The sequence below is a fragment of the Eubalaena glacialis genome, chromosome 9 (assembly GCF_028564815.1).
Source record: "Eubalaena glacialis isolate mEubGla1 chromosome 9, mEubGla1.1.hap2.+ XY, whole genome shotgun sequence".
In the NCBI taxonomy this organism is placed as follows: domain Eukaryota; kingdom Metazoa; phylum Chordata; class Mammalia; order Artiodactyla; family Balaenidae; genus Eubalaena; species Eubalaena glacialis.
This window is the reverse complement of record NC_083724.1, coordinates 51,135,293-51,160,822: the sequence shown is the minus strand read 5'-3', so window position 1 is coordinate 51,160,822 and position 25,530 is coordinate 51,135,293. Positions and strand designations below refer to the sequence as shown.

Genomic DNA, 25,530 nt, shown 5'->3' with positions numbered 1-25,530 from the left:
TTCTCATGTTGAGTTGTTGGGTGCACACCGGTCTAGAACATTTGAACACTTCCTTTTGAGAGCGTTTGCATTTGTGCTCCCTCTTTGTGTTTGTTTCAGTGATTACATCAGGTTTATACTGGTTTGAACAAAGAAGGTCAGTTTGACCTAGTTCCTTCAAACTCAAGTTTTCATGGAAACTCAGAGTTGGAAAATTTTATTCACTGGGTCCTCTTCTTTCTACTGATAGAATACTCAGGTGTCCAGAACAAAATAATAATTTGGGGAGACACTTTGTGAATGTTTGTAGCTATTTTGGGCTGTGACTGGGATTAAGGTTGGGGGTGTGTGTATGTGCATGCATCTGTGTGTATATGTGCGTGTGTATGGTATTCTATCAAGAATACTTGTGTATTTTCCATCAAGAGCAAACATTTTCCATTTTAAAAGAATGTCCTTATATTTTCTAGATATCATTCAGTTTTCATTCTAATAAAATGTTTTAGACTTGTTTAGAAATCACAGACTCAGTGCTGGGAATGACCTCAAAGATTGCCTTACTTAGGCACCTCAGTTGGAAAACAGAATTGTCTTGATAAGATAGTTACTGAGTTGGTGGATTGGACCTGGGCTGGTGTCCTAGCCGGGGTGGAGACCCCCTGTCTCTGCCAGGAAGGTTCTTTCTCCTATTGGATTTGCACAGCCAGTAACAAAACTGATGCTGAGACTGGAACAGCACAAGCTTTTTTTTTTTTTTTTTTTAACTATAAAGATGTTTTTATTTTTATTTTATTTTTTTTCACATCTTTATTAGAGTATAATTGCTTTACAATGTTGTGTTAGTTTCTGCTGTATCACAAAGTGAATCAGCTATATGTATACATATATCCCCATATTCCCTCCCTCTTGAGCCTCCCTCCCACCCTGGAACAGCAGAAGCTTTATTCGATGGCCAAAGGATGGAGAAGAGGGAATCTAGTTCTCAAATCCACTTCTCAACCCAATTTGGGGGAGAGACACCAAATATATAGGAGGGTCAAGGTAAAAGGAGGGAGGGAATTAGAAAGAGTGGGAAGAGCACTCATGAGTTATTCGAGAATCAGAGTGTGGTTTGGACCTGGAACTGATGCAGCTCTCCTTTTCAGTCGTTGTGTGGGCTTTTCCAGTTGTTGTCATGAGAATCGTCAACTGTCATGGTGCTGGTGGGTGTGTCATAACCTGCTGATGTATTACAATGAACGTGTAATGAGGCTCAAGATCTACTAGAAGTCAAATCTTCCGCCATCTTGGGCCTATTTGGTTCTAACCAGTTCTTTTTTTTTTTCTTTGCAGCTTCCTCCTGAAGCTTAGATTAAGACTAATTGGTTTCTATTTGAGGGAGGGGCGGGGGTCTGATTCTGGGGCAACAGCCTCGGTAACAAGATGTTTTCCTTTGGTGGTACATTTGGTAAGAATTGCCACTGTGAAAGCCCAGCCAGGCATTCTGCCTACAGTTTTGGTTGCTTATGAAGTGGTAATTTGAGCTATAGTTATTTTTATTTTTCTTGTCAGTTTGAAACAGAGGGGATGAATATGACCTTCAAGCTGATAAAAAACAGCTTTATCCTTTAGCACCAAGAATGAAGGTTCTTCCCTGGTGATGTTCTTGGGTCACATATGTGGTTTATTCTCAACTGCGGGTCCTGTTGATTTGAACCCTAGACTAAGAACAGAAGAGGTAGATGAATTGGCTGTTTTTAGAAAATGATCCATCAGTTTCTCTTCTAACTTCAAGATTATAGTATTTAGGATAAATCCTCCCTCATTCCCCAAAGAGACTAAAAAATGGCGTCAGTACGATATACAGATATCTTATTACCCCTCAGCTAACAGTTCAAGTAGGCTACGCTGGTAAGATGGTCCTGCTCCATGAAGCCATTTGGGGATCCAGGTTCTTTCCATCTTATTGTGCCTCAAAGGGAGGGTCATGAAGTGTCCAGACACTTTGTCAAAAGAGATTGAGGAACTAGTCTCACCAGATAGTCAGAAAATACTTATAGGTGGGTTATGCCGTGGGACAGATGGTGGCCCTTTCATTCCTGATGATGAAAGAACAGGAGGGGGCAGAATACCTAGGCACAGTTTAGGAATCTGTACATTTTTAGAAGGAACTCTGAAGCTCTGGCTTGTGCAGTCTGGTTCTTTCAGGAATATTTCATGGTTGTCAGTCATTTGGAATGAGCTCCCTGGTTTGAGAGTTCAAGAAACCTGCATTTTAATGCTGACACGTTACCACTAATTATTGGATGATCTCAGGGAAATCTCTTGATTTCTGCAGGTATAAAATGAGGGTTTTTTTTACCTATAGTATTTGTTGCATCCCCTTGTCTTGAATACCACTGTTGATTCCCTGAAATCCTGTTGATCAAGCAAAGCTAAGTTTATTGGACCTGCTGAAGTAAGGGAGAACACCTTACCAGTAGTTCTCAGAAGGAGTGAGTCTAAGAGAGGGTATTTATAGAGTTTTAGGACCCCGGCTGGGTGATTTTAAGGTGAGTCTTGCAAGATAGGGAATTGACTGGACTTGGGCAGAACCTATGAGATAATAGCTTTGGATTGGTGGGCAAATGGAGGGGAGGGCCTGGAAGCAAGATTTGATGAGTAAGTTATTAGTTTTGATAACTATTTTAGTTGGTTCACAATCTTACCTTTGAGGAGCAAGTATTTCTTGGAGCAAGTAGCTAAGTTATCTTTGCTTGTTCTCAGTATTGTTTATTAGAGGGTCAGAAGAGTATGGCCAGTCCCAGAATTAGCACAGGGACTGGAAATTATATTGGTTTTAGCTCTTATCGTAAATTTCATGGAGGACCCATTCTTTTTTTTTTTTTTAACATCGTTATTGGAGTATAATTGCTTTACAATGTTGTGTTAGTTTCTGCTGTATAACAAAGTGAATCAGCTGTATGTATACATATATCCCCATATCCCCTCCCTCTTGCGTCTCCCTCCCACCCTCCCTATCCCACCCATCTAGGTGGTCACAAAGCACCGAGCTGATAACCCTGTGCGAATCAGCTGCTTCCCACTAGCTATCTATTTTACATTTGGTAGTGTATATATGTCAGTGCTACTCTCTCACTTCGTCCCAGCTTACCCTTCCCCCTCCCTGTGTCCTCAAGTCTATTCTCTACGTCTGCGTCTTTATTCTTGTCCTGCCCCTAGATTCGTCAGAACCATTTTTTTTTTTTTTTTTTTGGATTGGAGGACCCATTCTTAACATCCCTTATGCTAATTAAGCAAACAAATAATTTCATCAATCGGACAACTTATTTCCATTGTCACTCTGCTAATTTAGCAAAGCTGCTGGGATGTTGTTGGGAGATAAAGATAAAAGCAGCAGCTTCTGGTGTATGGCTTTTTTCATAAATGCTGAGTATCCTGGAATTTGAATTCTTAATCGTCCTGAGGGTGTAGCTTGGACCAGTCAATATGTACATGATATCACACTGTCTGTGCTGAAGTGTTTGGAAGTGTATTTCAGACATACTGTAGTATGTGTGCGTCTGGGTTGCTGAAGGGCCTTCTGACCATCCTGCATCCAGGCCTTCTGAGCCCAACAGGCCATAGTGATCAATTTCTGAATATGACTCTGAGACAACTACATGGACTGTGAATGATTTGGGGCAAGGGAGGAGACCATTTTGAATCAGGGAGCATCTTAAAATAGATGTCGTGTGAAAAGTTACGGAATAATGTGTATGGTACCCCTTGTGTTTTTTAAAAACATCTGGGGGATCATACGTGTGTTTGTAGTTACATGAAAAATTCTTGAAAAGATATACAAGAAACTGTTTACAGTAGGCACCTCTGTTGAGTGCAGTGGGAATGGGAAGGAAGGAGACTGACTTTCCACTTTATGTCTGGAGAGGACATGTGTTGTGTGAAGTGGAGGATGTTTTAGTTTCCCTATTTTGTTTGGGTTCTGGCTGCCGGTACCTACATATCTGAACTCTCTTTCTGGGGGGTTTGTTTATCTGCCCTTGTGTGTCCTGATGAGAGGCAGGATTCTGTCTCTGGCTGGAAGCTTCTCAGGCTAGATGCTTACACTCCTGAATGCCGGCAGCCAGGGTGTGAGCCGTGACCTCCCCCCACTGAAGCTCCGGCCCAGGACTTGGAAGCTGGAGCCCTTGACGCAGAATAACCGGGGCAGCTTAGAATTCATTAGGCAAAAGAGGCAACCTGTGTCCAAGGCTGGCATCCAGTGACCTGGCTTTCCTGTGGCATGACCTTGGTAGAGGTCCCAGCACCCAGCTTCCCTTGGCTCCTTCCCAGATTTCTGAGCCTGGTTCCTGTGGATTCTATGAACTACCTGATAGCCTGCTTGTTTAGTCTGGGTTGGTTTCTGTTGTTCATAACATAATCGGGAACTACGACTGCTGCGGGACTATGATTTTTTTTCTTCTGTGAATGTTACTTTTACAAGAATTTTTTAAAAACTAGTTCGAAAATAAAGAGATTCATTTTAAACATTTGCTCATTTATGGTAACTCAGCTGAAGAACAAGAAATCCAGTGGGTGCTCAAGTTAGATTGATTTATGGTTTGTGCTTGACTTGGGTGGAAAGTGTTAGGTAGAGGAGCTGGGGGGGCAGTTGTCGGGGGTGGTGGTGGTGGAATTGGGTCTGACTAGCTGTCCCTTCTCAACGAGGATACAAAGGGTTGCCTTGTAGAGCTCTTTAGTGAACAGAAAAGAATAATTTATAAACGGACATTGTGTATTAGCAGGTATTCTGCATGTTGATGGAGTGTAGATTTGAGTCAGACCTGGATCTGATCGGGGTCCCGTAATTAGATGTATAGTTTAGGGCATAATAAATAAATCACCTCTCTGAGACTTTTCCCTATTTATTTCTATAAGATATATTTATTTATATATGATATACATACATTACACAGTATATGTATATGTATCAAACATATGTGTATATATGATATATACACACAAATACATAAACACCATATATATATATTTCAAACATACCACTGTGACATTGTGACATTTTATAAATTACTAAGTGCCTTTTAAGAGGAAAAAAATCTTTTTTATTTAAAAAAGGGGGCGCTCATTAGCCTTCTTACTCTTATTGAAAGTAATAATTAGACCTCTGTGCATTTTTCCCAGCATCCAAACCTGACCACTCTCCCCCAAATTAACCATTTTAATTTCTCTCTGCTTTTAGTGCCCCTGGCAGTTGTCTCCATCTCCCTAAAAGGGAGGCATGGGTGACAAATTCTCTCCTATTTTTATTTGAAAATAATTTTTATTTCTCTTACTGATGGCCTTATAATTTTAAATAATATTATAAAGTTCTGTTTCTTAACTCATTAACTTTGGACAGTATCTTTTGATTCTCTCTTTTATAAGATGCAGAAATTAGCAGTTAGCTCTGCTTCTTTCCCCCTTTTACCTCCTGTTGATGGTAACATCGTTCATTTCCTTTCTATGGTCAGTGATTTAACGTTAACATTTTACTCTTAAACTATATCATACCATTCAGATTTTGTCTGTAAATTGTTTCTAAAAGAGTGAAAACTGATAATAGCATTTACAGTATTTTCGTTATATGAATGTGATTGAAATAGGAGGTTAGAATTGGATTCTTGCTTTCCAGATTCACCTGAGGCCAAAATACAACTGATGCCAACAGCTCCCACATTCCAGTGTGTGTTAGACTATCTAAGCAGGACTTGCAAAGCTTCTGGGTGAAACCAGCTTTGCAAACCTTAGCTGATCTCCATCCCCCAGCCTATAAAAGGATTAGGGGTTAAAGAGACAAATGTTTGGAGAAAGTTACTGAATTGCTGTGGCATTTTAAGTTCCACCTCTGCATGGGGGAGGGGAGCGGTGCTTAAAGATAAGCACTGGAGAGCCTGAGACAGGTCTCGCAGTGGTTGACTGGACTGGTGTCAGACTCCTGCCTGGGGAATTTAAAGGGCTGGCTGGAGTCCTTGTGACCTGAGAGTTAAAGACTGCAGTTGGGAAATAATTGTACTTTCACACACCAAGCCCAAGAAGTGTACTTCCAGCCGACCAGATGGGTGGGCCCTGTAAGAGAGAGTAGGCCTGGGGTGAGCTTATATCCTGCCCCAGGGAGCCCCTTAGAGGAGTGAGGGGACCAGAGCAGAGAGAGGCCAGGCTTGCACTGACAGATGCCCACATTAAGGGAACTGCAGGTTCAAAAATGGGTATCTCAGAGGAGCCAATGGAAGCCTCATTCAGGAGAGTCTCCTGTAAACACTTGCCAAGGCCAGTTGTGAACCATCGAGGGAACTCTTCCTGCCCGCCACCTTGTTTACCCACTTGGCCTGGCCTCCCCCTTGCTCCCTCCTCTCCAGAATGGCAGAGCTGTGGCTGGCAGGCTCAGGAGAAGTGGACACAAAAAGCAAGGAAATAGAGGAGATTATATCTTTTCACTGCCTTTCCCACTGCAGACGTGTTTGCTCCCTACAGGAAGAAGCCTGATGAGAAGGAAAGAAGCTGAAATTTAAATGCAGTTTCAAGTTTTGACTGGGACACAGATCTGGACATTTTAATTACCAAAATGGGCCTTTTTGTGACTTGAAGTTACTGGAGGACTTTTTGTATCTGATGTTGACCAGAGGAGTAATGGGCCCAGCCTCAGATTTCATCTAAGGGATCAGGAAGAGCTAGCCCTACAAAGTGGGCGTGAACAACATCGCCGGGGTGAGGGTGGAAACAAAGTGGTTTTCTGTTGATGCCCATGAGTCCTGCTTGTTCAAAGGATCAGCTGCATTATTTTCTGTAGCACCAGGAAGAATGATTGGATCTAGAGAGAGAACAGTTTCAAGCAGCCAAGTCAAATCGATTATTCTTTTTTATTCTCTATCATTTGTTCAGCATCATGTCATATTTTAGTTTGCTTCAGCTTTGGACCATGACTGATATATAGAGTGACGTTTTTCTTAGAGTTTCTAAATGACTCTTCTTTTTCTTGTTGGCAAAAAAGGTACCTAATCTCAGAGATCATGTAGCTTCTTCTTGTATTTTTAAACAGCTTTATGGAGATGTAATTGGCATAGCAGAACATTCACACATTTAAACGGTACAGTTCAATGGCATGTTCACAGATATGCACAAACATCACCACCATCAATTGTAGAACATTTTCACATCACCCCAAAAAGAAACCCTGTACCCGTTAGAAGTCACTCCTCATTTCCTCTCAATATTCCCACCCTAGGAAACCACTAATGCACTGTCTTCTCTATAAATTTGTGTATTCTGGGTATTTCAAATAAACAGAATCATATAATATGTGATCCTTTGTAACTGGCTTCTTTCACTTAGCATTTTTTTTAACACAATATTTTTTTTTTTTTTAAATATTTATTTATTTATTTATTTTTGGCTGTGTTGGGTCTTCGTTTCTGTGCGAGGGCTTTCTCTAGTTGCGGCAAGCGGGGGCCACTCTTCATCGTGGTGCGCGGGCCTCTCACTATCGCGGCCTCTCTTATTGCGGAACACAGGCTCCAGACGCGCAAGCTCAGTAGTTGTGGCTCACGGGCCTAGTTGCTCCGCGGCATGTGGGATCTTCCCAGACCAGGGCTCGAACCCGTGTCCCCTGCATTGGCAGGCAGATTCTCAACCACTGCGCCACCAGGGAAGCCCCCTAGCACAATATTTTTAAGGTTCATCACATTGTAGCATGTATCAGTACTTTTCCCCCTTTTTATTGTTGAATACTATTCCATTGATGGATATACCACAGTTTATATATTTATCAGTTGATAGACATTCCCACTTTCTGTCTACTATGAGTAATGGTGCTGTGAACATTAGTTTTTTTGTGGACATGTTTTCATTTCTCTTGGCTATGTGCCTTGGGGTGGAATTGCTGAGTTATATAGTAACTCCATGTTTAACATTTTGAAGAACAGTTTCCCAAAGCAACTGTGTCATTTTACATTCCCATCAGCAGTGTATGTGGGTTCCAATTTCTCTGAATTTTTGCCAGTACTTATTATTGTATTTTTGATTATAGCCGTCTTTATGGGTGTGAAGTGGTATCTCATTGTGTTTTTGATTTGATGTTGAGAATTTTCATGCGTTTACTGGTCATTTGCATGTCTTCTTTGGAGAAATGTCTATTCAGATCCTTTGCCTCACCATACCTCACCACAGTAACATTCTCACAACTAACAAAATTATCCAATTTCCCTTTTCAAGTCCCTTATCAGATATATGATGTGCAAATATTTTCTCTCATTCTATGGGTTATCTTTCAACTTTTTCGATGGCGTCGTTTGAAGCACAAAAGTTCTTAATTTTCATGAATTTAATTTTGATGAAGTTCTTTTGTTGCTGTACTGTCGTATCTAAGAAGGCTTGTCTGATCTAAGGTCATGGAGATTTACTCCTATATTTTCTTCTAGGAGTTTGATTGTTTTAGCTTATGCTTAGGTCTATAATCTATTTTGAGTTAATTTTTGCCTACGGTGTGTCAGTGGTCCGAGTTCATTCTTTTGCAGGTGGATATCCAGTTGTCCCAGCTCCACTTGTTGAAGAGCCTGTTTTTTCCTCATTGAATTATCTTGGAACCCTTGTTGAAAATCAGCTGACTCTTAAGTGTGAGTTTTACTTACCTAGCTTCTTTTTTTTTTTTTTAATTTATTTATTTATTTTATTTATGGCTGTGTTGGGTCTTCGTTTCTGTGCGAGGGCTTTCTCTAGTTGCAGCAAGCGGGGGCCACTCCTCATCGCGGTGCGTGGGCCTCTCACTATCGCGGCCTCTCCTGTTGTGGAGCACAGACTCCAGACTCACAGGCTCAGCAATTGTGGCTCACGGGCCCAGTTTCTCCGCGGCATGTGGGATCTTCCCAGACCAGGGCTCGAACCCCTGTCCCTGCATTGGCAGGCAGATTCTCAACCACTGCGCCACCAGGGAAGTCCTTATCTAGCTTCTTAATCATACTTTTTGCTAGTTGTTTCACTTTCTCCTTTGGACATTTCTAAGACTATTAACTTCCTATTCCAGTTTGGACTTAATTGTTTTCTAGGTCTCCTATACAGATGTCATCTAAATATTTCTTTTCTTGGTATTCTTGGATTAGAGCCATTGTTCCTTAGATCTCAAGCCTCATGCATTCTTTTTTCTTGAATTCCTTTTTCATTTTGCCAGAGAATATTCTCAAATAAAAGTTTTCATGAAGAATGTGAGGGAAACGAGCTCTCTAAGGGTTTGAATGTCTTGATGTGTCTTTGTTTTGCCCTCCCATTTGAATGATAGTTTGGCTACATATAGAATTTTGGGTTCAAAATGATTTTCCTTCCAAAATTTGAAGGCATTGCTTGATGACTTCTGTCACTGATGCTGACCTGATTCTTGTTCCTTAGTGGGCAGCCCCTTTCTTTCTATCTGGAAGCTTTTAGGATCTTTTCTTTACCTTCATATTGATAAAGTTTAATTTTCAAAAAGATAAAGATCATGACTCTTAGGCAAATATAAAATGAACATGTGTCAGTAATGAGGGAAAACTGGTTCAAAACACATTTGAGGAGCTAAGTATTTATAGGTGATGTTAGGAGGAGATGGCTGGGATAGATACAAAAGTGGTTGATGTCCAGCAGAGCCATCAACAGTAACTTTTGAGGTTTTCTGTTCCATTGGACAGAATTTATTTCCATCTTTACTGAAAAAAAAATCTGCAACTTAAACTCTGCCTCTACAGAGTTATAAAATAGCCAATCAAATAACTAAATAAGTAAATGGAATACCCAATAATCTCTTTTGCTCATTTCCAAGTTTCAGATAATTTTTCTGACAGTCTTCTGAAATTACATGAAGGTATATTTAGGTGTGGGTCTTTTTTCCTTCATACTTTTTGACTATTTTTACCGTTGAGTATTTGAGTTTTTTAAAATTTGAAGACGTGTCTTTCTTCAACACCAAGCAATCTTCTTTGCTGTTTCTTTGATTATTTCCTTCCCTCCATTTGCTCTGCTCTATTTTTCTAGAACATCTAATAGTCAGATGTTGGACCTCTTGAATTGATCATCTTTGTTTCTTAACTTTTCAAAATCTTATACTTTTTATTTCTTTGTCTTTTTCTTTTCTATTCTCTGAGTAATCAATGTTTTCTCCATGGGGGTCAGTAGTTCTGGTTGACATCTTGGTCCTTCTTGTCTGGTGCTGATAGATTTTTGAATGTCTGTTGTTCCTTGATTATTCATAAATTCTAGTTGTGACTGAAGAACTAGGTTGGTAATATTTTTAATGTTTGTAATAATTTGTAATAAGAAGAAGAATAGTAATAATAGTAAACACATAAGTAAGATGCATGTATTAACCCACTAATCCTATAAGATGTTATTAGTATCCTCATTCTGAGGAAACCAAGGCACAGAGAGGTTAAGTAATTTGCCCAAGGTCACACAGCTAGAAGTGACAGAGTTGGGTTGCAATTTCAGGTGGTTTCTATCTAGAGTCCATGTTCTTAATCACTACCCTTGCTTTTGTGGGTCTGTTTCCACAGCAGGCTTGTCTGTTAAGGGGTGGGAGGGTTGCTGGGAGCTCTGTGCAGCTGAGCGGGCCTTCGTGATGGATAGGCTTTATTTTAAGGTGTGCTTGAGAGAAGTAGATGACTCTGTTATACCAGAAAGAAGACTTGACTTGGAGGGACTATTCCACCAGGACCCCTATATCCCCAGGCACATTACTCAGCTCTTTTATAAAGAAGTTCATTAGTAATAGCTGGTGGGCACATGCTTCGGCTTCTTGTTACTTTTGCACCTGCAAAAGCCTCTTCAATATTTTTTTAATGTTTTATTATGAAAATTCTCAAACTTACAGAAAAGTTGAGCAAATAATGAATTCTCATATACTTTCCACTTGGATTCAATAGCTTTTAATGTTTTGCCTTACTTGCTATGTTTATATATAAATATTTTACATTGAAGTATTTCAAAGTTTCAGACTTCATGGTACTTCACCCCTGCATGCTTTAGGAGGCATCTCCTAAAAATAAGACATTCTTCTACCTCACCATAATAACATTATCATAAGTATGAAAATTATTTGTAATTTCCTAATGTCATCTAATATTCAGCCCATATTTAAACTTTCCCAATTATTCCAAAATGTTATATAATTTTTTATTCATCAGAAAGCTTTTCAACTGAAGTATGATTTGTGCATATTTGTGTATGTATATGTGTACAGCTTGACGGATCATTCAAAAGTGAATACTTCTATGTGATCCTGTTCTGTTCTTCAAAATCCAGGACCCAGTCAAGGTTCAGTCATTTTATTTGACTATTCTGTCTCTTTAGTCTTCTGTATTCTAGAATACACTTCCTGCCACTTTTTTTTTCTTTTTCCAGGAATTGACTTTGTGAAGAGATGAGTCCAATTGGTTTCTTTATCTTCTCTCCCTCCCCATCTCCTTCCCTCCACCTCCTTTTCCTCCTTCTTCCTCTCCTTCTCCTCTTCCAGTTTCTCCTCCTCCTCCTCTTCCTTCTTCCTTTGATATGGGAAATTTCAAATATACTCCTAATGTGAGAGAAACACAGCAACCCCCCACCTTGTACTCATTGCCCAGCTACACATGTTCAAGCTTGTCTCCCCTACACCCCTAACCATCCATTTCTCTTCTCCCTTACCACTGTGTTGTTTTCACATAAATCCCAACCTTCACATTTCCTCCTTCAATATTTCAGTACATATATATAAAAGACACGGCTGGGAGCCCAGCAAGGGCTGTTGACTAGAGCATGAACATGTGACCTCCTCCTGTAACAGCCACCCAGCATGGAGACTGGGTTCTGAGAGGGACTGTCTGTAATGAGTGTTCCAAGAGGCCCAGGTGGCCCAGGCGTCATCTTACCGTCTAGCCTGGATGTCCCAGAATGTCACTCCTGCTGCATTCTCTTGGTAAAACAAGTTCCCAAGGCCACCTTAGAATCAAGGGGAGGGGAATTAGAAATTGGGCTCTACCTCTTTTCCTCTTTTTTTTTTCTTTTGTGAGTAAAATCTACATATTTTAAATTTTACAATTTTAACATTTAAAAGTGTACAGTTCAATGACATTAAGTACATTGACAACGCTGTGCCACCATCACTACTATCCATTTCCAGAACTTTTTCATCATCCCCAACAGAAACTCTGCACCCATTCAACCATAACTCCCCATTCTCCCCTGGTAATTACCATTCTGTTTTCTGTCTCTATGAATTTGATGACCCTAGGGACCTCATATAATTGCAGTCATACAATATGTGTCCTTTTGTATCTGGCTTATTTCACTTGGCATACTGTTTTCAAGGTTCATTCGTGCTGTAGCATGTGTCAGTACTTCCTTTTTAAGGCTGGATAATATTCCATTGTATGTATTAGTCTTCACCTCTTGACGTGAGGAACAGCCTGTAAAGTACAGAGGGAAGGACTTGATGGCAGCTGTCTTTGAGGACTGTTGGCTCTGGATAGTTTCTCAAGAGCCTTGATCTTCATTGTTCGGAAGTCATAAGATCTGACTCTCTAATTTGCTGAACCTTGAGAAGCTAAGAGCAGTGGAGAAGGGGCTAGAAGCAGGGAAAGAACGAAGAGTAGAGATGCACAGATGAAAGAGAAGAATAACTTTGAAGGAAAGTGAAGTCTTAAGAATCATAGATCTGCAATTTTGCTTAAAACTTTCTGCTGCTTTGCTTATCTTCAAATCCAAATTTACTTCTGCCACCTTATTCCCCAGGGGCAGAGCAGACCACGTTCCTGACCCTTTCACCTTGTTCGAAGAGTACATCCCCTGTGTCATGTCATCCTCTGATTATTTCTCTTGAGACTCTCATTAGGATATTTTCCTCCTGGTCATGTGCCACATTCCTGATGAGACTATGTTAATTTAGAGTGGCAGAGCTGCCTAAGTTGTACCAGGGAATTATGGAGCCAGACACATGATGAGGACACCCCTTTCTCTGCTACGCCTGATTGCTTGGGTCATGAGAAGAGTCACTTTCCTGGGAAATGAGGGGTGCAATGTGCTGAAAGGCAGCCCTGGGGGATGGGGGATCTGCAAGAGAACAGGGCAGGGGAGGACCCCAGGTAAGGCAGAATTTCCTCTCACAAGCTGGAGCCTTGAAAATACCCTGAGATTTGTATATTTTCCTCAGGAATTTGCACCTCTCAGTTATAAGTGCTTTTAGCTCACCTCGAAGCTGTGTCCCAAACTAGTGAAAATTTGTGTCTCACTCTGGTGGGGAGAGGAAGAAGCCCTTCGCTACTGTTGAAAAAGGAATTCAAAATAAATGTTATTACACTTTAAATATTTTATAGAAAGAAAATCTGAGATAGCCATAACATGAGTAAATCTGACACTTAAACATCTCTGAGAGGAAAGAGAGGCAGCTGGTTCTGTTCACAGCCACGGGCCTGTGTTTGGCTTGTTGGCAGGGAGAACCAGTCTGGACATTGGTAATATATCTGCCAAGCTTCTGGAAGAAGTTTAAAAGATGTCAAGGGAGTGAAGCCCAGGAGCAGGTTCTCTTGGGATCTGAGGATGAAAGGCGCCCTGGCAAACCAAGTCAGCGCATGTGTGAGCTCCCGAAATGGCTTTAGAGCAGCAGGAGGCTGGGCTTTGTGAGTCGCTGTGATTTACTATGTTTTGTTGGTTGCCATGGTGCTGAGCGGTCTATCAGAAGATTCATTTTGCTAAACTAGTTCAGAAAGGTTTTAGTCTGGTGTCTTGTCTTCGATTTTTTTTCCTGGTGTCATTGGTGTTGTATTCAGATAACTTTGCTCATGATTCTACACCTTTGTATGAAAATGCTTCTCCAAACTGAATTAAAATTGTAAATGTTAAGAGTCAAATAAGTGGTTATGTTCACTGTCATGGGTCCTATGACATTCGTCTTATTAACCAGTGACTGATCAGTGGTTTGGAGCTTGGACTTCTTGTCTCTGAGAACATAAATGTTAGAATGTTGGTCACATTCCCAGCCAGATCACAGAATGTTCTTGTTTCAATGGGAAAATGTAACCTGAATTCTAAGGACTGGGTGCTTTGTTCTTCCACCCACCACCCACCACCCCCACTCCTTCCTACAAAGTGATGGGACAGGAGTCCCAACGCTTCCCATCTTCATTCCCCAGGAAGTGGTGAGTTCCCACCAGGAGCGGTAGCGGTAGCCATTTTCATGCAAGCAGTGATAGTTAGTATGGTGTTTGCCTTTCAGGGCCTGTCTGTATATGTTGCAGAATATTAGTAAGGATGCATGATACCTCCATATAGTGTTTATAATAAGAATCAATTTTCTTTCATTTGTTCACTGATTGATTGATTCATTCATTCATTCCGTAATATTTAAGACCACCTATGTTTTTGTGCCCCACTGGAGAAAAGGGTATTCTGTTTTTCATTTATTTTTGAGCAGTATCAAAAGAGTGCCTGTGGGGGAAAAAAGGCATAGTGACTAAATGGGTAGCAGTGATATCTTCTTGGGTAATTAAAAGAAGAAAGAAAGTGTGAAAGAAAAGGATTCTGAGGAAGTAGTAGTATTTTTTGAATTAAAAGTTTTTGAGAAGTTTCTAAAGGAAAGAATTTGGCGAGCTTTTGATATTTAAATAGAAAAAAATACACGCACATACACAAGTTCACTAATCCCATTCATGAGGAATGAATTCTGTTGTTTTGGCTTTCCTCATTGCTATTGTAGGATTCAGTTTTCTCAGGACCACTGAGTCAATTTATGCTTGCCCATTGACTCTGCCCTCATGACCTAATTACCTCCCAAAGGACCCACCTCCTAATACCATCGCTTTGGGATTAGGATTTCAATTTACGAATTTTGGGGGACACAAACATTCAAACCAAAGCAGTGGGTTTTATTTCATTTATGAGTGTACTACAATTTGTTCATCTGTTCTCCTATTCTTAGACGTTTGGATTGTTTCTAGTTTTTGGCTATTATGAACCAGTCGCTATGAACATTCTTGTACATGTCTTTTTCCAGGCATATACACTAATGTATATACCTAAAAATGAATTGCTGAGTCATAGGGTGGTAGATATTTAACTTTATTAGAAACTGCCAATAGTTTCCCATAGTGGTTGTGCCATTTTCTAATTGTTTCTTAGACTCACAATCAGTCCTTTTCTAGCCTCACTTTCATATCCAGAGGTATCTGCTGCCACCCATTTCTGAACATTTGGAGATTCTGAGGAATAAATTCTGCTGTTTTGGCTTTCCTCATTGCTGTTGTAGGAGATTGAGTTTTCTCAGGACCACTGAGTCAATTTATGCTTGCCCACTGGTTTTCTAACTTCTAAAATTTTACTGCCGTTTTTCTGTACTCTCTGTCCTTATGGATTTCTGCATTTAAAATCTTTCCTTTATTGCCATTTTAATGGATTTTCAGGAATTAGTAGAACTAAATGCTTAAGTTCAATTCACTAAACTCATTCATTTTTAAGCTACTCTACCTTCACACAATTACTGGAACTGTTTATTTATTTAAACATACATAGTTGACTTTTCAGATGCATCTTGAGCTTGGAGCAGTAGGGAAGTAAAAAGCAAAGTGAAAGTCCTTAAGCAGCAGGGAAAGGTCAGTCTATTTAGAGAATGAAATCTTGTATCAAAAAAGACACTCAACAATACCAAGCTGTGATAGGCATAATTATTTAATGATGTTATGTGATGGAGATTATGAGGAACTTTCTTAGCATGTAGGAATGGGCAAACTGAAGGTGATCCTTCTTCTTGGATAGCTTCAGTTTCCCCAGACATTCTTTTATTGGGTCACTTAATTGAGACCTGGAATGAACTGGGGGCACAGTTGCAAGAGATCAGTGTCAAGGTGAATTCCAAATACTCAATTGAAAAACATACCTTTTGTGTCAAGCTACCTGGTATATAAGTATCAGAAGATACTCATGATTCAAGTTAGTAACAATAAAACCAAAAACATAAAAGGCTTAACTCATGTTGCCTGTCCTTGTGAGAGGACCAGCTCTTTGGATCCTGGATTTTGCATTTTACCCTTAAAAGCCACAGGATGCAGTGAGGCAAGCTTTCTACTTTCTGAGTCCCACTGTCTTTCATGTCTAAAGTACAGGTTCTAGGAAGACATTTCTCCATCAACTCTGGGCTTTTCTTTTTCTTGATGGTAAAACCCAGAGATGAATTGGCTTCAGTAGAATTCAGGTACTGTAACCCATGGGGTTCACTTCATTGAACAAGTAATGTTGAATTTGAAGTGAGAACAATAGGAGCTAGGCTTAAAGAGCAGAAAAAAATTAGGTTAAATGTAAGGAAGAATTTTATAGAGAAGTTGTTATTAGTCAAGGTCTTGGTAAAACACAGATGACAATAAAACTATAACTTGACAAGCAGTTAATTAACGGCCTGTTCACAAAGGTCTGTGCAGGGTGTAGGGGACAGTGAAGCTGTTACCATCCCTAGTCCTGACGGGAGAACGGTGGTCAGAATCCGGAAGTTGGGATCATGTACAGAGGACCCCTTGAGACCTTGAGAGGACCTGTGGCTTTTCATGAGGGACACAGCCATCCTGAGGCTGCAGAGAAGGAACCAGGAGAATAACACCCCAGCCTCACTCTCCTCCCTCCCTTGGATCTTCTGCCAGGCCTCCCCATTGACTGAACCAAACCAGACACCAGAGGGCAAAGGAGCCCCAATGATACGGTCTGCGGGTCAGTCTCCCTGGGAGGAGGGGATGGAATGAAGAGTAGAGAGAGGATCTGGAGGGGCCAACACGAGACACCCCACACACATGACAATGGTCAGCGTGGTGGAGTGAGTTCCTGAAGCAGGTCGCAGAAAGAATTATGGAAAAGTTTTGGAAACAATATACCTACAGATCATTCTTACAGTTTGTATATATCCTTTCCAGCTGCCACAAAGTCAGGTGCATCACAAGGGTAAGATACAAGGTGCTGGTATCAGACCGAGTGAAATTCATTTTATAATAAAAAGCTGCTCCCCTAAAGAGGAAATGCTTATTATTAGTAATAGTAAAACTGGTTGCCTAGCATTTTGCAGGATACAGAAGATTTTCATATACATCATTTTGTGTGAGTCTCTCATTAATCTTGGGAGGTACCTAGGATGATAGACCTTTTTTTTTTTTAACCTATTTTGTTGAAGTATAGTTGATTTACAATGTTGTGTTAATTTCTGCTGTACAGCAAAATGATTCAATTATACATATATATACATTCTTTTTCATATTCTTTTCCATTATGGTTTATCATAAGATATTGAATATAGTTCCCTGTGCTATACAGTAGGGCCTTGTTGTTTATCCATTCTCTGTATAATATTGAGTTTACATCTGCTAATCCCAAATTCCCAATCCATCTCTCCCTCCCGCTCGCTCCCCCTTGGCAACCACAATTCTGTTCTCTATGTCTGTGAGTCTGTTTCTGTTTTGTAGGTAAGTTCATTTGTGTCATATTTTATTTCACTTTATTTTATTTTTTTAAATAAATTTATTTATTTATCTTTGACTGCGTTGGGTCTTCGTTGCTGCTGCAGGCTTTCTCTAGTTGTGGGGAGTGGGGACTACTCTTCATTGAGGTGCGCGGGCTTCTCATTGCGGTGGCTTCTCTTGTTGCAGAGAACATGCTCTAGGCATGCAGGCTTCAGTAATTGTGGCACGTGGGCTCAGTAGTCGTGGCTCATGGGCTCTAGAGCGCAGGCTCAGTAGTTGTGGCGCACAGGCTTAGTTGCTCCGTGGCATGTGGGATCTTCCTGGACCAGGGCTCAAACCTGTGTCCCCTGCATTGGCAGGCGGATTCTTAACCACTGAGCCACCAGGGAAGCCCTGTGTCATATTTTAGATTCTACATATAAGGGATATCATATGGTATTTGTCGTTCTCTTTCTGACTTATGGTAATCTGTAGGTTATCCATGTTGCTGCAAATGGCTCTATTTCATTCTTCTTTATGGCTGAGTAATATTCCATTGTATATATGTACCACATCTTCTTTATCCACTTATCTGTCCATGGACATTTAGATTGCTTCCATGTCTTGGCTATTGTAAATAGTGATGCTATGAACATAGGGATGCTTGTATCTTTTCGATTTATAGTTTTGTCCAGAATATGCCCAGGAGTGGCATTGCTGGATCATATGGCAACTCTGTTTTTAGTTTTTTGAAGAACCTCCATGCTGTTTTCCATAGTGGCTGCACCAATTTACATTCCCACTGACAATGTAGGAGGATTCCCTTTTCTCCACACCCTCTCTAGCATTTATTGTTTGTAGACTTTTTGATGATGGCCATTCTGACCAGTGTGAGGTGGTACCTCATTGTAGTTTTGATTTGCATTTCTCTAATAATTAGTAATGTGGAGCATCTTTTCATGCGTATGTTGGCCATCTGTATGTCTTCTTTGGAGAAATGTCAATTTAGGTCTTCTGCTCATTTTTCAACTGGGTTATTTTGTTGTTGTTGTTGAGTTGTATGAGCTATTTGTTTATTTTGGAAATTAAGCCCTTGTCAGTTGCATCGTTTGCAAATATTTTCTCCCAGTAGGACAATAAACCTTTTTAACAGATGAGAAAAGCAAGTCTCATAGAGGTTGTTTAAGATATCACAGCAAGCAAGGGGAAAGCCTGATCCCAAATTCAGGTGTCTTCCACAAAGAGAAACTCAAATCACCTGCAATGATTTTTTTAAAGGCAAGAATGATGACAATAGAAGAAAATATAAGAAATTCTTCCCTTTTCCAGGTATAGCTGTGTGGACTTTGTGACTATGATGTTCTTCACTAGTAGCTGATTTTTCACTGTCTTCTGTTTAAGGGGATGCCATCTGGTGATGGTTCAGATGGATATTTGAGTCCTGGATGTTATACCATTATAACTAGGTGAAAGCCAGAGGGGTCCATTCTGAAGGTCCCTGTATATCCTGAATCCCTTATAACTCCAATATTTTGTACGGTTGAGCCTGATCCAACCTCTGAAAGAGATATGCTTGGTATCCTAATAGCTGCCATGTCTGATATATACCACAGTGGTCTACACTAGAGTATGGTATGTCCCCTACATACAAACCTTCAAGTTGAGAACTTTCAAAGATGCGAACATGCGTTCAGGCATGAGTGAAATTGCAGCTTGCCCTCCATCTCCTATTGCTGATGATCCTTCAGCTCTACCATCTCCCACCTCCTCTCCCTCCTCCAGTCAGTAACTCTTCTTGCCTGTTCACTTGATGCCAGCCCCTGTATGCCAGCTGTTGTACTGTACTTTTCAAGGTACTGTACTGTAAGATTAAAAATGTTTTCTTTATTTTTTATGTTGGTTGGTTTTTTATGTATTACTTGTGTGAAAAGTATTATAAACCTATTACAGTACAGTACCATACAGCTGATTGTGTTAGTTGGGTACCTAGGCTAACTCTGTTGGACTTATGAACAAATTGGACCTACCAACACGCTCTCCGAACGGAACTCATTTTTTTTGTATATAGGGGACTTACTGTAAATAGATGACCATTTGGCCAATGTTTGGCCAGAGTTTTAATAATAGTAATAAAAAAGCCAAATTTAGGGATAAATTTGGGGAACAGTGCATGGCTATTTTGTACACAGCCTGTGTGCCTTGGCCCAGGTCCTCATTCTGGGGTTTGCAGGGCGGCATTCTGGTGATGTGGCTTTAACTTCTCATTAGCAGCCCCTCCAGTGTAGGAGAGAAGCCAAGCCCACCAGACAGTGAATCCCTGGTGCCTTCTCTCATCTTGTTTTTGTTGTTCTGACATTTTAGAAGTAGATCATATTCATTATATGATCTCACACTCCTGTCTTGGCAGCTGGACTCAGGATTTTCTTCCTTATTTAAAAAATACATATTAAATATAATTGATATAAATCCCAGATCATAAGTGTTCAGTTAGCTAAGTTTTAACAGTTGGATACACCCATGTAGCCAATATCCAAAACAAGATATAGAACATTTTTATCACTCAAGAAAATTCCCTTATCTCTTCCCAGTCAACCCCCTCACTCCACGCCTCCTCCCCAAAACAGGCAAGTACCCTTTTTTTTTTTTAAAAAAAGCTTTTATTTATTTATTTATGGCTGCGTTGGGTCTTCGCTGCTGCGCGCAGGCTTTCTCTAGTTGCCATGAGCGGGGGCTACTCTTGGTTGCGGTGCACGGGCTTCTCATTACGGTGGCTTCTCTTGTTGCGGAGCACAGGCTCTAAGCGCGTGGGCTTCAGTAGTTGTGGCACGTGGGCTCTAGAGCACAGGCTCAGTACTTGTGGCGCACGGGCTTAGTTGCTCTGCGGCATGTGGGATCTTCCCGGACCAGGGCTCGAACCTGTGTCCCCTGCATTGGCAGGCAGATTCTTAACCACTGCACCACCAGGGAAATCCTGTATTGATTTCTTAATGGTGTCTTTTGATGAGCTGGATTTAAGATTTTAATGGAGAGATTTGGGGTACAGTGTTGGGTAATGGACTCTCACCCATTCTATGTCTGATGATGCTAATTTTCAGTTATGAAGATTAGTGGTGGGCTGGTAGGCATAAGGATTATAACCATGTTTTCTTTTTAAGGTATCTGATATTGCATTAAAAAAAAATTTCTAAAGGCAAGTTCAAGACTTCCCGATAGTAACAATAATTGTGTTGCTGGGTGTGAATATTCCAGATGTATTAGGTCTCTTTGAGTAGCAACTGCCAGGGCATAAAAGAAGCCCATGTTAGAAGACCATGTCCTGTTTTTTGCCAATTATGCATTCTCATTTTCCAAAAAGCTTTGGCAGTGCAAGAGGGGGCTCTTGTAAGGGGGCACAGTGCAAGTCAAGTACTACAGACATGGAAATATCTAGCCTGGGAAACAGTAACACAATAGCCGCTTCCAGCTTTTTCCTCAAGATTTGATGACAGGGCACATAGTCCTTTTACAAATTAACGAAAAAGGAGAGAAGCAGAAGCCAGATTCCTCAGTGAAAAACGAGTCGCCTTGTTCATTGGTCAGGAAAGAGTCTTCAGTCAAGTCCAGCAAGGGTCTGGATTCCTGGAGTCACTTGGTGTTTATAATTCATAAGCTCCTCATGGAGAGGAAGGAGGAATTCCTCTTAAGAAAAGTGGCATCATGTGATACTAAATATTGACTCATAACCTGGGTCTGGGGAGATACTTTCACGCTTCTTGGAATACCAGCAATAAAGGATGAGCTTTCTGTAGTAGAGTTCATGTGTGAACTCATTTGCCAGCCAATTCTGACATATCAGCTACCTGAAATGATGCTTGGTTCTAACACTGATAATCATTAGCTCCAATCTTTTATATTTACATTAAGGTTTGATTTTGACAATAATCAGAGTTCTCAGGTTGAAAAGCCTTTGTAGTCTCTAATTTGCACTAAGTAAATACTGGCTTCTTGGTTGATTTCTGTCAATTCTTAATCATTTAGGGTAATATTTGTAATATTTAACTTTGGATACAAGTACATGGAAGATCACTGCACACCATTTCTTTAGTACCAACATTGTTTGGAACTGAAAAAAGACTCATCTTTATTTTCACACGTACTGTGATTTCTGGCTGGTAATGGCTCTGGGCTCCTTGATTTTCCTGGGTTCCACTTATATTCTAGAATTCTCCATTTGTCTAGTTACCATGATCCTGTAAAAGTCGGAAAAAAATAACAGTGGCTCAAGGAGGAAATAGCCATGGCTTAAGGTAGTGTACAGCTAACAGAACTCCCTCATTTGCAAAGAGCAAGAAAAATAGGGACTTGAAATTGAGAAGACTTGAGGGTCAGGGGCATTCCTCAGCACAATTTAAAACATTCTAAAAAATGAAAAAAAAAGTTTGTACATTAAAAACATTTTTCTGACTTTTTTTAATGTTTCCTCTAGGGAAAGAATATGAGTTTTTTTACTCAGACAAAACTATCTCTGAATTTAGCCACGGTCTTTTTTCTAACTGCCTCTTTTCTTGCTGTTTCAGGTGAACCTCTTTGTGCTGCTGTCTGTGGTGTGTGTCCTCCTGAATTTAGCCGGATTTATCCTAGGCTGCCAAGGGGCCCAGTTCGTGTCCAGTGTGCCCAGGTGTGATCTGGTAAGCGGTTCTGAATCATCACTGTGCACCTGGGCCGACCCTGGCCTGCCCGGCTTTCCCGGGTGCCAGTGTGTGGCTGGCAACACCCAGGACCAGGCAGCATCTTAAAATAAAACCTGAAGTCGGTAAAAGGAAGCGGGAAAACAAAACAAAGAACTTCCTGCTAAGTATTTTACTCAGGTTGTCAATTTTTTTTTTTCTAAAGCAGGGACCAGCCAGAAGAACCCCAGAACCACAGTATTAAAATGCATCATTAGTTAGTGAATAGATGGATCAGTTGTCCACAATCAATATCTATCTGCTCTCATCTAAAGAGGAAAAATGGATATTATCAGAATTTAGGTCAGCAGTCCTTTATCTGAAACCTTTGGAGGCCAGGTGTGTTTCAGCATTCAGAGTTTTTCCAATTTTTAGAAGATAAATGTGACGCATATACTGTTTATTCTGTAGCATCCCAGTGGAGTCTGGGACAACAGAATGTAATCCAGAATCTTTGGTTTCCAGAACTTTCTGGATTTCAGAATTGTGGATAAGAGGTTATGGACCTGTACTATGTCAATTTCTATTTTTCTGATTTTTAATTGTTGTAGTAAAATACCCGTAGCAAAAAATTTACCATCTTAACCATTCAGTAGTGTTAAGTACATTCACATTGTTATGCGACCGATCTCTAGAACTCTTCCCATCCCCTTCTCCCCCTGGCCTCTGGCAACCACTCTTTCTGACGCTGTGGATTTGACTGCTCTTGTTACCAGATATAAGTGGAATCATACAGTATTTGTCTTTTAGTAATTGCTTATTTCACTTAGCATAACATGCTCAATATGTACGCATGTTGTAGTAGGTGTCAGAATTTCCTTCCTTTTTAAAGCTGGATAATATTCTACTGTATGTAGAGGACACATTTTGTTTACCCTTCATCCATCGGAGGACACTTGGGTTCTTTCCACCTTTTGGCTATTGTGAACAATGCTGCCATGGAAATGGGTCAGTTCTCTGGAATATATGCCTGGAAGGTGGAATTGTTGGCCATCTCTGAACTTTTTAAGAGGACTTTTCTGTAACAAATATCTCCCTGTGGCACAAAGCAAAAGAAGTGGACTCTTTACAGGTTGTAGTAAACCTCATCTATTTGGAACTTGGTTCCATGGCAATCTCGCCCTTTCAAAACCAGCAGGATGCAAGTGAAGAAGGCTGCCACGTTTCTCAAAACACTGTGACCAGGTCCTTGCAGTGAAACTCATTGCCTTCCCAGATAGGAAAGCTCCTCCTGGACTCACTAAAAACCTATTGCTGTTTCTTAACAACCCTTCACAATTTCTTTGATTTTTGTCATTCCCTCGCTTAATAAGTGTAAGTTTTAGAAGCACAGGCTCACAATGTTTTCTGGTTTTTAAGGCCCCGTATCATTTGCCCTCATCCTGCTCTCCTGCTGAAGCAGCTCACACTCTCTGTAATGGAGCCCAAGCCCGCATGTCATTACCCAGGCTCCTGCCCTACTTTCCTGTTTCTGACAATGCTGTCTCTCCCCCAACCATTCCCTGTCCCTTACTTCCCTGTTCATCCAAATGGTGTCAGTCTTTTAAAGCCTCATTCAACGATGATCTTCTTAAGGAAATAGTCCCTGATCCCCAGGGAAGGTAATCTTCCAGAATTCCTCTCTGTACATCTCTGAAGCATTTCTCTTTCCTTTTTTGGGCTAAAGGTATTCATATACCTGTCTTCTCTCTTCTACTGGTCTGGAATCTTCCTGAGGACAGTGTCTGGCTCTGTATTTTCTTGGGAGTTTTCAACAGCACCTCCCACAGACTTCTTTACATACATAGAGTGCCCAGAAAATAAATTTTAAACAAGGCTTGTTCTTCCTGTTACTAATCACACAGAAAATTAGAAGGGGCAAAGAGAACAGACACAGGCTAGAAGTGAAAAGTCATAATATTTTAAAAGACAGTTCGATAAAAGAGTAGCATCTATTATATGCAAGACCCCATGCTAGAAACTGCAGATAGTAGAAAGAAAAGTCAGACATCGTTTCTGACCTAGACGTTTATCACGTAGCAAGAGGAGTGGGATAACCACGGCGGGTGCTTGATCAGTGTTTGTGGAGGGAAAGAATAAATGCCCAACTGCAAAGCAAGGGAGGCTGTGATCAGCCCTCGGAGTGAGACACAGCGCTCTGGGGGTGCAAAAGAAGAAGGACATCTACTCTTGGGAAGACGGGAAAAGGATACCTGGAACATAGGTATTTGAGATGGGCCTTGAACAATAAATAAATAAAGGGAGTGGATTGAAGCCAGGAGAGGAGAGGATTCCAAGGGCAGTGGTTAGTTAGTAGTTAGTTAGCCTGAGTGGTTAGATCACTGGTGGCTCTGGAACAAACAGAAGCCAAATTACAAGGCATAAGGGTCTATATATGGTTGACTTTTCTGAGAAATTCTGTGCTTCTCTACCCTGACTCCCTGTTAGAATCACCTGGGGGAACTTTTTAAAGAATACCCAAACTTGGGCCCCATACTCAGAGATTCTCAACTGCCCTGGAGTGGGGGTCTCGGCATCAGTATTGTTTTAAGTTTTAAAGTGTATTTTTAATTAAAAAGTTTTCCCACCACAAAACCAACTCTGGGATTGTTTCTGATTATATAATTGGACAAGCCATAAAAGTGTAGGATGGAACTTAAAAATCATTTGAAATCTCACTATTTGGGGACATCATAGTTAACCATTTGACAGGTTTTTTGCATGTCTTTATGGATAAAAACACACCTAATTTTTCATCAACAGGACCATATCGTAATTGTTTTTCATTAGGGAACGTATTTGGCAAGTGGAGTCTTTCTGAGGAAGGGATGCTCTCCTTCCCTCTTTGCCTCGCCATCCACACCAGTCACCCTGAATCCACGGTAACAGGCTGGGGGATTTCCTTTCATGTTTCATGCTCATGTAACCTTACGTAGATGTGTATGGGGTGGGGTTATTCATGACTTATTCTTCAGAAATGGGATCTTTTGTATCCACTTCCCTGCATATTGTTTTTCTCACTTTAAGATGTATTAGGTACAGCGCTAACATCCTTTTTTCCTTTGAACAAGTCAGTTCTCTATTTTCTTGTTGTCCGTTGTGGTTTGGGTTTTGACAGATAGAAGCAAAGCTGCTATGAATACTATTTTGCAGATCTCCATCGGGGCTGTGACCTAAGCGGAGTAGGCTCCCAGGACAAGGATTGGTCTTCTGTTTGTCTCATTTTTTTTTAGAGCACATTCAACCATTTGATGATTCTATCCATTTTTTAAAAAACAGATAAAATCTATAGCTAAATGACCAGATCTCAAGTGTGCAGTTCATTAAGTTTTGACCAAAGTATACATTCATCATGACAAATACACTCATGTATACACCCCAGACAAAATCTAGAGCATTTTTATCACTTTAGAAAGTTATTTGCTGTCTTCTTTCAAGCAGTCTCA

General features: G+C 40.6%; 1 protein-coding gene across 3 annotated transcripts in view; it reads left to right on the top strand.

Moving 5' to 3' along the window:
* Nucleotides 1-25,530, top strand: part of ENTREP1 (endosomal transmembrane epsin interactor 1) — a 61,551-nt gene that overhangs the window by 15,755 nt on the left and 20,266 nt on the right. For all 3 annotated transcript variants that reach the window (XM_061201209.1, XM_061201208.1, XM_061201210.1), the window contains one exon: nt 21,956-22,066. In XM_061201209.1, the coding sequence (XP_061057192.1) occupies nt 21,956-22,066 (111 nt within the window). The remainder of the gene's footprint in view (nt 1-21,955; nt 22,067-25,530) is intronic.